The following is a 16,468-nucleotide window of genomic DNA, read 5'->3' as shown; positions in this document are numbered from 1 at the left end:
GTATATTAGCTGTGAAGTTAATGATACCTAAGAACACAGACTATAGTAGTATTAACAGTATTATAGTAGGTGTAGTATAAGTGACTAGAGGGGACAAATGCTTCTCATTATTAAAGCGAGACAGAATAAATGATTACTGATAGATATGTAGAGCTAGAATAGAAGGATCAAGAGGGAGGGAGAGGGGATAGGAGAGAGTGTGAGGAAATATGGGGAAAGGCACTTAACTTTAGGGGCATTTGAGTGGTAGTCATATATGTTTGTATGTATGGTAATCTAAGCGATATTGCCATATAATAGGACAGAGTCCCAACTGGCATCTCTTGCCACCAAATGGACCTTCTGGTACCAGAACCGGATTATATCTAATTGTGTTGTTGGCCATGGGAATCCCCAAACAACCTGGTTGGTTGTTAAGACTACAGACTGTATTTCCCAATGAGAGCAAGGCTCACTGCTGAAGACACCTGAACGACTCTCCTCCCTCTTCCAAATGTTATTTCTGTAAAACATGGAAAAATAAGTGTCTGCATGTTTGTACATAGGATGGCATGTGACTGCATTAGGATGGGATACAGGACAGTGTGCATTCAAATGAATGTGGTATATGTTTGCCATTCACTCATTATCTATAATAATATGCATTCTTTATTCTTGTTGTAGAATTTTATGTGATATGCCTTCCAGATATTCCTGCAAATGAAATCCTCTCCACCTGGCCATGGCATGAAGAAGAAGAAAGGAGATGCTTGTAACCTTCTCAGGCATCTTGAGTGAAAAACATATCCTTTTTAGTGATGATGGTTCAGATATTTGTTGGATACAGCAGATAAAGGAAGGCAAAAATCACAATGTTCAAATACATATGTGGAAAGTGAAACCTTTCCTTCTATAGAAGACAAGCATCTTATCTTCCCTCCCCCAATACCAGATCAGGTTCCCCTCTGCCCCCCACTTCCCTCTTCCATCAACTTTTCCTCCCAGGTCCCTCCCTCCCCAATTGTAATAGCTTTCTGAGGGCCAGCAGAAAGAATGGAAATATGGAGATAGGAGATTTGGGGGCCCCTCCAGAATGCACCTAGATCTGGGAGGTGAGAGACTCTCAGGACCCAAAGCAAGGGACCTTAGATGCTGTGCCCAACAGTAGGGAGAGGGAACTAATAGAGCCCACCTCCAGCAGGAAGACAGGGCATCAAGTGAGGGATGGGGTTGACATCTCACAGTGATACCTCTGTCCCATAGTTGTTTCTGTCTGAAATAATTACAGGGATGAAAATGGAGAGGAGCCTGAGGAAAAGAAGGTCCAGTGACAGTCCTAAAGTGGGATGCAGCTCAAGGGGAGGCCCCAAGGCCTGACACTATTACTGAGGCCATGGAGTTCTCACAAAAATGAACCTAGCATGACTGCTTTCTGAAAGACCCAACAAGCAGCTGAAAAAAATCAGAGACAGATATTTGCAGAAAACAAATGTATAGAAGCAGTTAACCACTGTTGTTGGTTTAGGGAGGGCTGAGAGAAGCTGAGGAGAAGGGCGATCCTGTAGGAGAATCAGCAGTGTCAATTAATGTGGACCCCTGGGATCTCTCAAACAATGGATAATCAAACAGACAGCATACACCAGCTGATATGAGGCCCCCAACACACGTACAGTAGAGGACTTCCAGGACTGTGTTCAATCAGAGATGATGCACTTAACCCTCAAGAGACTGGAGGACCCAGGGAGTTTAGAGGTCAAGTGTGGTGGTGGAGTCGGGACATCCATGTGGAGAACGGGGGTTGAGGAGGGTGTGTGGCATTGGGAGCAGTGAGGGAATATTATATGGTGTGTAAAAAAAGTAATTAATTAATTAAAAAAGAAAAAGAATAAAAAAGAATCATATGTAGTGGCATTACCCACAAGACGCTTACCATAACTGCTTATAATTTGCTGCCTCTCAAAGTGTACTGCAGAATATTGTTGCCTTGGGACAGAGAGAGTGGGCTCAGCCAAAAAGACTCTTACAGAGCCAGCCTGACCATCTGAATTGGGTCCTTTGAACCCATATAAAGATGGAAGGAGAGAGTCCATCAGAAGTAGTCAGGATGATGATAAGTACCAAATAGAGTTGGAGAAGGGGCTGAAGTTCTAGTGGGTCTTAAAATCATTTACTGTTATTAAATACCACTACCACTACATGCATTTCTGATGTGCATATGTGTGTGTACATGCCACTATGCGAATCCTAAACAATACATTTATCTAGCTGGTTCTCTCCTAATAAGCGGATATTAGCCCAAAAGTGCAGAAACCCTAGGATAAAACACATAGACTATAAGAAGTTTAACAAGAAAGAAGGCCCAAGCAATGATATTTCAATCCCACTTAGAAGGGGGAAGAAAATAATCACAGGAGGCAAAGGGAGAGAGGGACCTGGGTGGAAGAGGGACAGGGGAGAAGAAAAATGGGGGGCAGGATCAGGTATTGGGGGAGACAGGAGACATGTCCAGAAAGCCAGGAGAATGGAAATATGCTACTGCTGGGGTGGAAATGTGGGGGGGACCTCTAGAATGTCCAAGAGCCCCGGGATGTGAGTCTCCCAGGACTCAATACTGATGACTTTAGCTGAAATGCCCAACACTAGGGAGATAGAACCTAAAGCGACCACCTCCAGTAGATAGACATGGTCTGCCTTGGAGGTGGAGGGTCACCAACCCAATTTCAAAAGTTTTGATCCAGAATTGGTCCCATCTAAAAGAAATGCAGGAACAAAAGTGGAGCAGAAACTGAAGATAAGGTTGTTCAGTGACGAGCCCAAGTTGAGGTCCATCCCATGGTTGGCACCAATCCCTGACATTATTACTGATGCCATTTTATGCTTGCAGACAGGAGCCTGGCATGGCTGTCCTGTGAGAGGCTCTACCAGCAGCTGACTGAGACAGATGCAGATACTTACAGCCAAGCATTGGACTGAGTTGGTGGACCCCTATAGAAGAGTTAGGAAATGAGTGAAGGTAATGAAAGGGATGGGAACCCCATAGAAATACTAACAGTGTCAACTAACCTGAATCCCTCAGAGGATCCTGAGACCAAGCTACCAACCAAAAAGCATACACAGGTTGGTCCATGGCCCCTGGTATATATGTAGCAAAGGACTGCCTTGTCTGGTCTCAGTGAGAAATGCCATATCTAATCCTATAGAGACTTGATGCCCCAGGGATGGTGCATGCCTAGGGTGAGGGGGGAGGGAAGGGTATTTTGAGGCAGGCAACACTTGGGATGCAATATATAATTAAAAATATCAGCCTAATGGGGGCATCTCTAGGACCTACCATAGACGCAGGATGGGGGAGACTCCCAGGAGTCTCTATGCGGGCAATTTTAGTTGAGACTCCTAGGAGTGGGACTTTGGAACCTGAAGTGGTCACCTCCTGTAGCCAGACAGGACCCTTGTTGGAGCGATAAGGACAGTGGTCCACCCACAAAACATTCAACCCCAAATTTGTCCTGTCTACAAGAAATGCAGGGACAAAAGACAGAGCAGAGACTGAAGGAATGGCCAAGCAATAAAAAGGCCAACTTGAGACTCATCCAATGGACAAGCACCAATCCTTGAAACTATTGATACTCTGTATTGCTTGCAGACAGGAGCATAGCATTACTGTCCTCTGAGAGACTCTATCCAGCAGCTGACTGAAACAGATGCAGAAATCTAAGGCCAAACACTGGATTGAGGTTGGAAACTCTTACAGATGAGGTGGGGAAGGATTGAAGGCCCTGAAGGGGATAGGAACTTCGCAGGAAGAGCAATAGAGTCAACTAATCTTTGGCAGTTCCCGGAAAATCAACTACCAACCAAAGAACACACATGACTGGACCTAGGCCTCTGTGATCATATGTAGCAGATATGCAGCTTCATGCTGGTCCACCAACAACTGGAGGAGGGCCTTTCCATAATCTATTGCCTGTCTGTGAAATCTGTTCCACAACAGGCCTGCCTTGTCTGGCCTCAGAGAGACAGCATGCACCTAGCTATGCAGAGACCTGATGTGTAAGGACTTGGGGCTACTGAGGGGGGCTCCACCCTCTCAAATGAGCACGGGAGGGGATTGGGATGAAGAACTGTGTGAGGGAGAGGCCTGGGAGGACACAGGGCAGAATCTGGATGTAAACTGAATATATAAACTACCAAAAATATAATTAGGTTTTATGCTGACTTAATAAAGTTTTCGTATAGGTTCTTCTCAGATCCATGACCTCACTAGGCCTGGATAGTTGGCTTCCTTTGTCACCTGATTTGTTAAAATAAATTATATATTTTATGTTCATTAGTGCTCTGTTTTCAGACACACCAGAAGAGTGCATCAGATCCCATTATAGATGGTTGTGAGTCACCATGTGAGTGGTGGGACTTGAACACAGGACCTCTGGATGATCAGACAGTGCTCTTCACCACTGAACCATCTGTCCAACACTTTTACCTGATTTTTACTAGTAGACTATTTCTTACTATCTACTGAGTTTGACTTTGGTTTGTTTTTACAAATTCCTGTGTTGCATAATAAGTCATTTGTTTGCACTCTTTTCTTTGTTAAATATTGACTATATGTAACTGTAGGCTATAAAGTTTCCCCTTAAAAGTGCTTTTACTGTTTCTTAAAGGGTTTGCCGTGTTGTGATTCTGGTTTTCTCAGTTCCAAGAATACTTAAATTTCTTGTTTGACCCACTTATCATTCAGTAATGAACTGTTAATCTCCATGAGTGTATATACTTAGTAGAGTTTTGTTTACTGTTGATCTTAAGGATATTGCACAATGACTGGGCAGGATATGTGGAATGGCAAGATATGTGGAATTATTTCAAGTTTTCTGCATTTATTAAGGTTTGTGTTGCAGTAGGTGCTCCACTGTGGAGAAGGTCCATTGTGCTGCGTTGTAGCATGCATATTTGTGTATTCTTGGTGTTTGAGTTGAATACTATGTAGGTATCTCATAGGTCCATTTGATAAAGAGGGCATTGAAGTCTGTTTTTTTTTGTTGTTGTTGTTGTTGTTTTTTTTTTTTGTTTTGTTTTGTTTTTTGGTTTTTCGAGACAGGGTTTCTCTGTATAGCCCTGGCTGTCCTGGAACTAACTTGGTAGACCAGGCTGGCCTCGAACTCAGAAATCTGCCTGCCTCTGCCGCCCGAGTGCTGGGATTAAAGGCATGTGCCACCACGCCAGCTTGGGCATTGAATTCTGAAGTATCTGTTTGTATATTTTTGGTCCAGATGTCCCGTCTATAGGAGAAACTGGAGTGCTGAAATTGCCTCCTATTATACAGTTTGTGTTTATCTGGAGTTTTTATTCCATTAATATGCTTTTATGAAATTGGGTGCACCAGAGTTTTGTGCATATTTGCTTAGTACTATAGTATTTTATTAATTGACTGATCCCTTGATTAAAATGAAGTAACTTTGTTTACAGTTACTGCTTCAGGCACTATATGGAAAAGGAGTGGAGAGAAAGTACCCAAGAAGCTAAAGGGAGCTGCAACCCTATAGGTGGAACAACATTATGAACTAACCAGTACCCCGGAGCTCTTGACTCTAGCTGCATATGTATCAAAAGATGGCCTGGGCGGCCATCACTGGAAAGAGAGGCCCATTGGACACGCAAACTTTATATGCCCCAGTACAGGGGAATGCCAGGGCCAAAAAAGGGGAGAGGGTGGGTAGGGGAGTGGGGGTGGGTGGCTATGGGGGATTTTGGTATAGCATTGGAAATGTAAATGAGCTAAATACCTAATAAAAAATGGAAAAAAAAAGAAATATATATATAAATTTATATATATAAAAAGAAAGAAAGAAAGAAAGAAAGAAAGAAAGAAAGAAAGAAAGAAAGAAAGAAAGAAAGAAAGAAAGAAAGAAAGAAAGAAAGAAAAGGAGTGGGCACAGTGGACAGCGCTGACTTGTTTAGGTTTTTAGAGGGACTGCTTCACAGTGTTCTCCATTTAGGATAATGCTGACTGTGGGCTGTGGGGAAAGCCGTTCCTTTGTAATATGACTTAAAATTAATTTTTATAAATGATTAAGAAGAAAACATAAGGAGAATATGCAGTGAAAATCTTAATTCTGGTCCCAAGGTCCATTGAACATTGCCTTGCCCCAAGAAATGTGTCAGTCATTGTGAGCAGGGCATTATTGACAGAGCAGTCCTCAGAATGCAAAGTCTACATAGCATTAAGGGGCCAGTGGAGGCATAAAATATTTGAGTAGAGAAGCCTTCCTAAAAGAAGCACTTTGGGATCCATTTAAAGAGCACCATGAACTCTAATCACATGCAGACTGTTTTGCTATTATTCATAAGAATATTGGTGGAAAACAAGCTCTTGGGTCTTTGGAGAAAGAGCACATATAGGAAGAGTTTCAACTCTAATGCTTTCCTTTAATAAATAATTGAAATGTTATGGGTTTATTGTAAAGAGATCCCAGGTTAGAAAGACTAAGGAAGACAGAGGAGAAAATTTTGAAGTGGTTTGCCATATTTTTTTTTTAGAGAAACAACTGCCTAGTAGAGGTGTGTCTAGATATAATTGAAAGCCCAGGTATCCAGAGAAATGCACGTTTCAACAGTCAAATATATCCAGGAGTAAGCAATGCCAGGGGGTGGGGATCATCATACTTTAGTGGGGATATTTAGTACATCCCTTTAGTGATGTACTTCCTGCCTGGAACACTGGGCTCCAACATTCTGTTCTTACCTCACTTCCCCCTCAGTTTCCTGAGGAATTCAAAGGGTTTGGCTGCCCTGGTTGCTGAGTCTCTAGCAACAGCTGAATCAAGGTGCATATTTGGGTCTCTTCTTGGATAAACACTCCTTTGTCCCTTCTTGTCTGAGGTAGGTTCTTCCTTAGGGATATCCCAGAAAACTAAACCTTAAAAGATAGAAAAGTTAGCCTGTATAGACCAACCTGTGCCTTTCTTGTGTCTCCAGCATTCCTCAGAATTCCTCCTTGGAAGTGTTCTTTGAGCTAAACCGTCACTGGGCAATTACTTATGAAACCAAGAAATTATAACACTTTTATGTCTGACAGACTGTATGTCACTCTTTGTGAGGGAAGTAGTATAGCTCTTACCTTCACAAACTTTGAAACTTCCTATTTGCCTTGAGATTTCCTCCATCCTCAGTGACACCAAATGATCTCTGTCCGAGGGGCTAATTTCAAACTTCCTCTTGGATGAAGACACAGTCTTCAAGGTCCCAGAGACACCTCAATGTCTACTCACTAAAAGGTTTCTGAAGGATTTAGCTTGAGGATCCTGGTTAGTGTATCTTGAGATGTGCCAAGGTCTTTAACCTTCTGTGACAGTAGGTCCTGTAGATGTGGAGATTCTAGGTCTTTTATCTAAACTACCCTAGAAATAGCCCAGCAAGTCACACTCTACTTAACATGTACACCCCCTTTCAGCACAGCATAGCCATATAGCCATTTCCTAGGTCCCTGGAAACCATCAGTTGGGGAGGGGACTATTAAATCTGTGGCAGTCCTCTCACCAAGTATATATTGGACACACCACATCAAAATCTACACATGATGCAGTGCACTGTAGTACAAAATGGTGATCTAAATTCCTTAAAAGGCAGGTACAGGAGAAGTGTTTGGGTTCATGGTTTCTCTGTTAACCTTAGCAACCTAGCTATATTCTGTCTCCAGGGGAAAAACTTAAGAGTAGGTAATGAAGTAGACACATATATTTAAGTTTCAGCAGTTGCCCAGAACTGTCTTTTATTAAATAGTTTATAGTGTCTATTACGTTTTACATCTATTTATTTACTCGTTTACTTACTCTAAGAATCCCTCCAATTGCAGTCCCCCTCTGTTCTCTTCCAAGTCCTCCCCCCACCTCCCTTCTTCCCCCATCCACTCCTCCTCTGTTCCTCTTCAGAAAAGGGCAGCCCTCCCATGGATATCAACCAGTCTTAGCATATCAAGTTGTAGTAATACTAGGTCATCCTCTGTTAAGGCTAGAGGTAACCCAGGAAGAAAGAGTCCTAAAGGCAGGTAACAGAATCACAGACATCCCCTGCTCCTGCTGTTAGGAGTCCTATATGAAGTTCAAGCTCAACTGTTATATTTGCACAGGGCTTGACTCAATTCCAAGCACATTCCCTGGATGGTGGTTCAGTCTCCATGAACCCCTATGGACCAAAGTTATTTGATTCTTAAGGTTTCTTCTAGTGTCCTTGAACCTTCTGGCTCCTACAGCCCTTCCTCCCCCTCTTTGGAGGATTCCCTAAGCTATGCCTAATGTTTGGCTGTGGGTCTGTGCATCTGTTTCCATTAGTGCTGGGTGAAGCCTCTCTGTGCCTATTACTTTTGTAATAAAATAAAAAGTCAAAGCATTTATTTACTCATGAAGGGAAAATTCTGGAAATGTTAAGCAATCACCCAGAGCTGGAAGAAATTTCAGGAAAGGATCATGGGAGGCAACATATAGTAAAAGTATGATGGTTTAAGTCACACGTGTGTCTGCTTATCAAATATGGTTAATTCATCCTATTTCTCTGTTTCCTATTCATTTCCACATGAGTGAAGCTTTATGACATCTCTCTTCTACTATTTTCTTTTTTGGCAAAACTAGGGAATTAATGTAAGGGCCACTCACATGTTACATAAGAATCCTACTACTAAGCTACAATTTAAACCCTGATTGAGTCTTTGAGACAGGATTTAATTATATATTACCCAGACTGGCCTAGATCATTCTTTATAGTTACTCAGACAGGCATTGAACATATGACCCTTCTACCTCAGCCTCCCAACTACCCTGTGTTACAGGCATAAGAAGGGAACTCTGGCTTTTCTTCCAAAAAAAATTCACTCTAGGTAACAACAAACTAGTCACTAATGGATCTTGTAAAACTCTAGGAGCTATTCTTAATCTCTGCTTGTATTTGGTGCTTGGTGTACCTTCTTCTTCTGAACTCCTCACCACCCAACTTCTAGTGACAACTGCTCCTTTCATATCTTCTATGAAATCAGTTTTCACTTTCCTTGCCTGAGTGAGAATATGTGCTTGCCCCATTCAATAAGTTTCTATTTCCTTTAATCTCAATGAACACTTCAGGGCAACTAATCAGGACAGACTCTCACTCTCAAAGACTCAGGAAACCTTCATACATGTTTATGCATGTTCATAGAATCTAATTGATTCCTAACCACCAACTCTCCCATAGACCTAGTCCAGGATAGATGATCTCAGGGTGAAACAGTGTACAAGAAATATCAGCTACCAACTCTTACTGTGTATGTGCAACCCCTTCCTTCACAGGACATTTGGTTTTGTGCTTGAAGAAGACAAGATTGTGTCTTTTCAAAATCACACTGACATGGAAACAGTGAGTTCCTGTGAAAAGATCCCCATGGAAGTGCTTTATGAACCAAAGAATATCTGCAAGGTGAGGGGGCCATAGTGGGGTGGACAGAAGCAGCTGAGTGAGCAAGGGCCACTGTAGAATGACTTACCAGAAGGTGGAAATCAGAGGCACTTGGGACAAGGACTACAGTCTCCACTGGACCTCCATAAGTCTCAGGATGTCTCTCCATGCACAAATGGTCCATGAGTCCTTCTACAGCCTCCATGAGGACTTCAGATTAGTGACCTAGTACGACATTCATTTGGTGACACTCAGTCCCTTGTAAGTGGGGGAGGAGAACACATGAGCAGCATTGAGAATTTCTAGTGGCTGTGGAAAAGGCTGTCTCTCCCTTAACCCTCTTATTTCCCAGGATTGATTGTCTTGATTCTCTGGTGGACCACTAAGGTCCTCACCACGAAGGGCATTCTGGGATGAATGGCACACACATCCAGCAGAACAGTTTCCAGAGTTTTCATTCCCTTCTTTTCTAGGCCTTCCAGGATATTTCTACATACTTCTCTGATGAAGAGTGGGGAAAGCTGACTCAATGGCAGAAAAGTGCCTACATGTACATGAAAAGAAACTACATCAGAATGACTGACCTAGGTAAGATGAAATCTGGGTTCAGACCAGTCTGGTGGTTCCCAGTTTGTTTGCTATGCCTCATCTTCTCAACCTGTAGGAGGGCCCTCTCCCTCAATACCTTTCTTTCCTGAGAAATGTCAAGGTGCTTGTCGAGCCTGCAGCTGCTCTTTTCCACACTTTGCAGAGCTGACAGCATAGATCATAGGCAATAGAGTGCCGGCCTATTATAGGCCTTAAGATCTGGGCTGTAGCCCAGTTTCTAGCACCATTTCCCCTCGTTGTGCTGCCTGTTAAAGAACAAGCACTCTGCTTCCTCTTAGGGGTCACCGTGAACCAACCAGTTTTCATGCGTGGCAAGGAGCAGGAAAAGCAATCCCTGGTTGAAGGCATTGAAGTTCATGACAGTGATGGTGAGTGATCAGGGAGGGGCTGTGAAAGTTCACCTTCTCAGTCAGGATGCATTCTAAGGTGATAGGCAGCTCTTTTCTTGTTCAGATCAGGGTTGTGTGGAACAGAGCTCACTCTGAGGTGTATGTAGAGGTTCCTGTCATGCACAATTCTATAACATTATTGTGTAGATTATACTGGATAATAAGTAAATGGCCAATGTGTAACACCTTCAAAGAGAGTCAGAATGTCCTGTGTCCTACCAGCTTGTGAGGGGATGAGGCAGTGATGAGGCTTAGCTGACACTTCCTAACCAATCAGATGGAGACTTCTGAAAGGGCACCTGTCATTGGTCAGATGAAAGAGAGCCAGGCTCCACTAGTTCCTCCTTCATGAATGGGCCCACTCTCCACTCTAGCCTTCCCTAAATCAGCAAGATTCTGAGCCTTTGGAATATTTACTAACAAAAAAAAACCTTCTGACTTGTTACTATCTGTAGATGAATGCTTTGAAGGATCTTTTGATGTGACACCGAGAAAACGAATGAAGGCAAGTATCACCTCTTTCCTTAGGAATGCACCCTGTTTGTCCCTCAGTTCATGTCCACATTGGTTTTTTTTTTAAAGACCTATTTATTATTATATGTAAGTACACTGTAACTGTCTTCTGACACCCCAGAAGAGGGCCTCAGATCTCATTACAGATGGTTGGGAGCCACCATTTGGTTGCTGGGATTTGAACTCAGGACCTCCAGAAAGAGCAGCCAGTGCCCTTTACCACTGAGATATCTCGCCAGCCAACTCTTTTTTTTCCTTTTTTTCCTTTCCACATTATTGAGGACACAATTTTCTTCTTGGTGGTGGATAAGTGTATAAATATATGTTTGATACTTAAAGTGTAAATTTTAATGTGTTGCTTCACATGCTGTTTCATATGCCAATTTTTACTGTATCTTTCATAGAGTTATATATAGTTAATCTATATATTTAGAGTCATTGAATCTTCGGGTCTGGTTAATTTTGGCATGTGATGATTTTATTTATTTGCCAGGCTCTGTTCTAAATATTGTCCAGGAAATTAGAATACCCTTTATCAAGTAGCAGAAACACTCCCTGCAGATTACTATTTGACAAAATGTCTTTACTCTGATTCTCTTTTATAGCTGACGTCAGTGACAATAAGTATTCATAATGTAGAAGGAAGCCTTGCCTCTGGAAAGAATGATTCCAACTTGGCAGGTTGGCTGCAATCTATTTCCTATTCTTAACATATTTTATTGTTTGTCAATTTGGTATTTATTTAATTCTTTAAGGATTTTATATCATTTATTTTAATCATATTCACACATACCCCACCCTTTCATCCAATGAATATAAACATCTTTCCCAGCTGTTTTTCACCCAACATCCATACCTTTTTTATTTTAATTTTTTTATAAATAAAAAACTCAAGGCCAATTTGTGCTATCTACATACTGTGGGATGGAGAACCATCTAGTGGAGTATGGTTGCCCTACCAGGGGCCATTCATTTATCATAATCACAGTAACGGGTTTCCCAGGGGTCCTGTATAACTACAGGTTCTTGGTCAGAGTTACAATACAGGACCCGTGTTTCTTCAATTAGAGTATTTTAGTACTTAGAGAACTGATAATGAGGATTGCCTCAACTGTGCTAGATTATTGACCCAAAGAGCAGGTCCACTAGCTTGCTAATCTGTAGCCCAACTCACTGAAGAGTAGTCGAGTCTTCCTTAGTTTCTGAAGCCTAGGTGATGCTCCTGTCAGTATTCTCTCACAGAGCTTGCACATTCTTTCATCCTGACACTCATTTTCCACATAGGGATCTCCAGCTGGCCTAGGCTCTGTGAAGGGCCCATACACTCTTCTGGCTACAAATGACAGGGCTTTCATGGTAGGCCCCTTCCACTGTGATCAAGTTCAGGACATGTATATACCTGAAAACTTTCTGCCCCACAGCCCCAAGTTAGAGGACCCCAGGAGGCACCTGACTATGGAATGGGGGTTTCGACAGCTGCAGGGTCCAGTGTAGTGTAGAGAGAATTCTGGGAGCTGAGGTTAGTGACCAGTGAGGCCCCAGGAAAGGACTGACTGTGTGAAGGGAGGAATCCTGATAGTGCATATGTAGGTGCTTACTATTATCTGAAACTCTACTTCCAGATTATCTGACACAGTGTTTCCTCCACAGGTATACCCACATACATGTTCCATATACACAGAGCCATACACAGAAATACAAATGTAAACATACAATAAAAGGCTTTACATTCAGTTTCTGACTTCTTTTAGTTGTACATATACATACTCCCTCATGCATGACTCAGGAAGGTGAATGAAAGGTAGCTGAGGATTAGTGACTAATGGCACATCTTGGCATATCAACAGAAAGGGTGTAGGCACCAGCTTGCCCAGTTCCACCTGAAGTGCTCTCACCAGCATCACATGAGATACTACCTCTGGCATGAGGTTCTTTAATACCTACATCACTGTCTCCTTTCTTTCTATCCTGTCCACTGCTGCATTCACATGCACACAACACCACGGGGCATTTACATGCACAAACCACCACAGTGCATTCACCTGGACATGCCAGCATGGTGCGTTCACCTGCACAAGCCACCACGGTGCATTCATTTGCACTCACTACCATTGTGTGTTCATTACCTCATGCCACCATGGTGCGTTCATCTGCACGTGGCACCAAGGTGCATGCAGTGCTATCTCCTTCATTCTGTTCACGCTTTACATACTGTGCACGCAGTATACCACGAGCTTCTGTGTGCAGCCATGTATTTCATATTCCTGCCTCTCCCAGAGCCTGTGGCTTCTTCCAGCGCTGTTCTTCGCCTAATATTTTTTCCTTACTCTTAATTATATCTCTTCTGGTTGTGCAAATGACAGTGTTTTAACAATATAAAGACAAACATTGTAGCTCTGGAACTAGGTTTACTTAGGACATTTCTTTGCCATTTGAACACATGTGTTCTTTTTTATTTAGTTACAAAAAGTGAAATACTTTGTCAAGTGTGATTAATGCATTAAGAAAAATTCTTTAAAATCACCTGCAAAAGATCAAGCCATTAACATTCTGCCATGGAAGGAGGGGCTCACCAGCTTCTGCCCCTCTCAGAGGATATGATGGCAGTTGCCAGGTGCTAGGAAAAAGGCCAATGAGGCCCAATGCACATATAAGTAAGCCGAACTCAACTCACTGGGTCTCACTGATACCAACCAAGAGGCAATAAAAGGGAATCTAGGGGTAGGGAGGAAGGGCGTCAGTGTGACTCAAGCGAGGAATTAGGCACACACATGATTAAAATACATTATATATGCATATAAAATATAATGATGAATTGGAACAACACATATAACTAATATATGCTAATAGAACCTTTAGTAAAATACATGAGAAGACACTTAACCTCTAATACAATACAAACATACTACTGACTACCTGAATAAGTTCTTCAGTGTTTAAAAACCGCTGAAGAAGGCAGCACGGGAGAAATAAGCCAACATGTGTTCCAGGAACAGTAGGCTCAGAGACACCAGCACACCCAAGAGAAAGCAAATGCTTTGGGGACAGACAATAGGGTGGCATTGGATGAGAGGAAAGTACAGGGGAAACAATACTCTGGTTTCCCTAGATTGTTCGAGGTGTTTGGCCTTTCTGGGTGAGGCACTCCCCCCAGCACCAGTTCAGATGTTACAATGGGTCTCTAAAATCATAATTTGACTTGTCTTTCTGAAAGCCGTGTGACACTGGACAAGTCTTCTACATGTTCTGAAGCTAACCCTGAAATCCATACAATATAAGTGAATGGTCACTGGGCCCTCCTCCTAATGGAGGATAAAATAGGAAATGTATATCAGGGGATTGATATGCTGATGGGGACAAGACAGTACACTGGACGGTATAACCCAAACTGGCCTTTGGTCTGTATTGCTGTATGGCTGATATCTCAGTCTAGTGAGCCAGCAGTAAAGGCCCAGAGGCTCATGGGAGGGCCAAGCCCTGTTCTTTTCTGATGAGAAAAGGCCTAGCACTCATGCACTAACCTCTCCACATTTTAGAAACTGATGGCATTCAGGTCAATGTTTGGAGCCACCGGCTGCGAGAGAGGAAGTATCGAGTGATATATTCAGAGATTAGTGATCCTGAAGAGGAAGAAGATGATGATTACTAAACTGGTTAGTGGTCCTCTGACGCATCTCACAACACCCAGAACACACACGTTTCCCATATGGTATTAGACCCTACCCAATCATCCACTTCTAGTCCTTTCACGTGCAAGACTGAACCAGATGTAATAAGTCATGCTTCCTTTACTGCAGTGCTGGGTAGTTTGGAGACCTTCCCTAGCCAGGATGCTATGGGCTTTTAAATCCCAGGTTATCACTCAAAGTGTAGGCCATTTCTTTCTCTGGTGAGGGAGGCCCATGCTCTAGAAGAGGGTGTGCTTGTGGGGCAGAGCTCTGAAGCTGGGCGGAAGGAGAGCATGCAAGCTCTGAAGGACAGGCTGAAAGAGAGCGCTGAGTAGGTGGTGGCAACTCACTCGCATTTCTCTTCCTTCTCTTTCTTGTCTCATCCACAGACAGTTGAAATAAGGCCACGGTGGAAGAAGGATGGAGTGGCGATTCAACATCACAGCTCCACCTTTGAAAGACTAAATATCAGCAGTATAGATGCATACATTTATTTATATATTTATTGATTATATACATTTATACCTATATTTATTTATTTATAAAAGTCTACTAGAATTCTGAGTTAAACATGTGTCAAGTGTTTGTTCTCTTAGCAATTTTGTAGGATGTGCCAAACACTGTTAGGAGTCTTTTTCCGTCATGCTAAATATTTTCTATTGTTATTGTCACTGTGTTAAGCCCCACTAGAACAATTTTTTCTGTGCCAGGTACTCTTGAAGCATAGATTTTTGTGTACGGCAAGCATCTGGTCAGCTCTGTGGATAGTACATGCTAAGCACTCTGTTAGTGCTTACTGTGTTGTCTTACTGTGTGCCATCCACACTGGCAGAATACCAATGTTTCAAGCAGGCTAAATGGCTCAGTGATAAAGGATCCTGCTGTCAGACTTGAGTTCAATCTTAAAGACCTATATGGTGGACACAGAGAACTGGCTCCCTCACAGTGTCCTTTGCTATTCACAACTGAACGCATTTGTGCCTGTACACACATACACAATATCCAAACATACAAGCACAAAATAACTCAATAAACAATGGGAAATATAATAAGCCTATCAACATTCCACTTAGCAAGGCATATACCTAATGCATATTGCTGGCTGCCTGCCCTTTACTCCTATGAGGAATCGTGTGTCAGCTATCATTGCACTGAAGCGCACTGCCCTCCCCTTGCCTAGGACTGCCAAGCAGCCGTCTATTTGTCTATGATAACATGTTTCTCTGTCTTGCAAACACACACATATACAAGTCATTACTAAGGACACCTGTTACCTGCCAAGCTACACTAGAAATATATCTAATTACAACTATCTCATTTCATTGTTTGGCTAGGATACATTTTCTTCCCTGTTTGCACAAAGGTGACAAATCCAAATTCTGTGATGTGGTAGAATCTGGCTTTGCTTGACCACACTTAGGACCTTCATCTACCAAAGAGCCTTAGGCTCAATGTAGACAGATGCTCATGTCTATGGAGATCAAAAGTTATTTTTTTTACCCTCTAATTTCAACTTTTTGGGAGTAAGTGTAGTGTCTGATTCTAGGGATTGAACCCAGACCCTCCTGCATGTATTGCGAGGGCTCACCACTGAGTTGCACTGGACTAGTTTTTATTGCTTCATTGTTGACAGAATCCTGAAAGAAAGTCAAGGCAGAACGATTTCTCTGGGCTTACACTTTCTGTGGGCTCAGTTGATAGACAATTTTTCCATACATGCAGTGTATGAAGGGAGGCTGTTCTTCCCTTCATCTTGGATTAGGGTGGCCAAAAACGAATATAGGAAAGGCTCAAGGTAGGAAACAGACTCAAGTACATGGTTCTAATGAGATAATTCCTCAATCATCCTTGTCTCCCATGTAACTACCAAGATCATGTAACATCACCAACAGA

At 42.5% G+C, this 16,468-nt stretch overlaps 1 protein-coding gene across 1 annotated transcript; it reads left to right on the top strand.

The window, feature by feature from the left end:
- The first annotated feature begins 6,732 nt into the window (after positions 1–6,732).
- Positions 6,733–15,145, top strand: Ssxb3 (synovial sarcoma, X member B3). The gene is made up of 8 exons (NM_198898.3): positions 6,733–6,800; positions 9,291–9,417; positions 9,870–9,984; positions 10,284–10,373; positions 10,850–10,899; positions 11,513–11,588; positions 14,444–14,560; positions 14,965–15,145. The coding sequence occupies exons 2-7, from the start codon at positions 9,349–9,351 to the stop codon at positions 14,554–14,556; spliced, it is 513 nt and encodes a 170-aa protein (NP_942601.1). The 5' UTR covers positions 6,733–6,800; positions 9,291–9,348; the 3' UTR covers positions 14,557–14,560; positions 14,965–15,145.
- Positions 15,146–16,468: the final 1,323 nt, after the last annotated feature.

The sequence above is a fragment of the Mus musculus genome, chromosome X (genome assembly GCF_000001635.26).
Source record: "Mus musculus strain C57BL/6J chromosome X, GRCm38.p6 C57BL/6J".
Classification (NCBI taxonomy): domain Eukaryota; kingdom Metazoa; phylum Chordata; class Mammalia; order Rodentia; family Muridae; genus Mus; species Mus musculus.
The sequence above is the reverse complement of the archived record's forward strand: the minus strand, read 5'-3'. Positions and strand labels throughout refer to the sequence as shown.

Excerpts from the sequence above, each read along its gene's own strand:
- Ssxb3 (NM_198898.3), top strand. The coding sequence starts at position 9,349 with ATGGAAACAGTGAGTTCCTGTGAAAAGATCCCCATGGAAGTGCTTTAT. Across the intron at positions 10,374-10,849 it reads TGAAGTTCATGACAGTGATG|ATGAATGCTTTGAAGGATCT; the intron begins GTGAGTGATCAG and ends TACTATCTGTAG. Across the intron at positions 10,900-11,512 it reads CACCGAGAAAACGAATGAAG|CTGACGTCAGTGACAATAAG; the intron begins GCAAGTATCACC and ends TCTCTTTTATAG.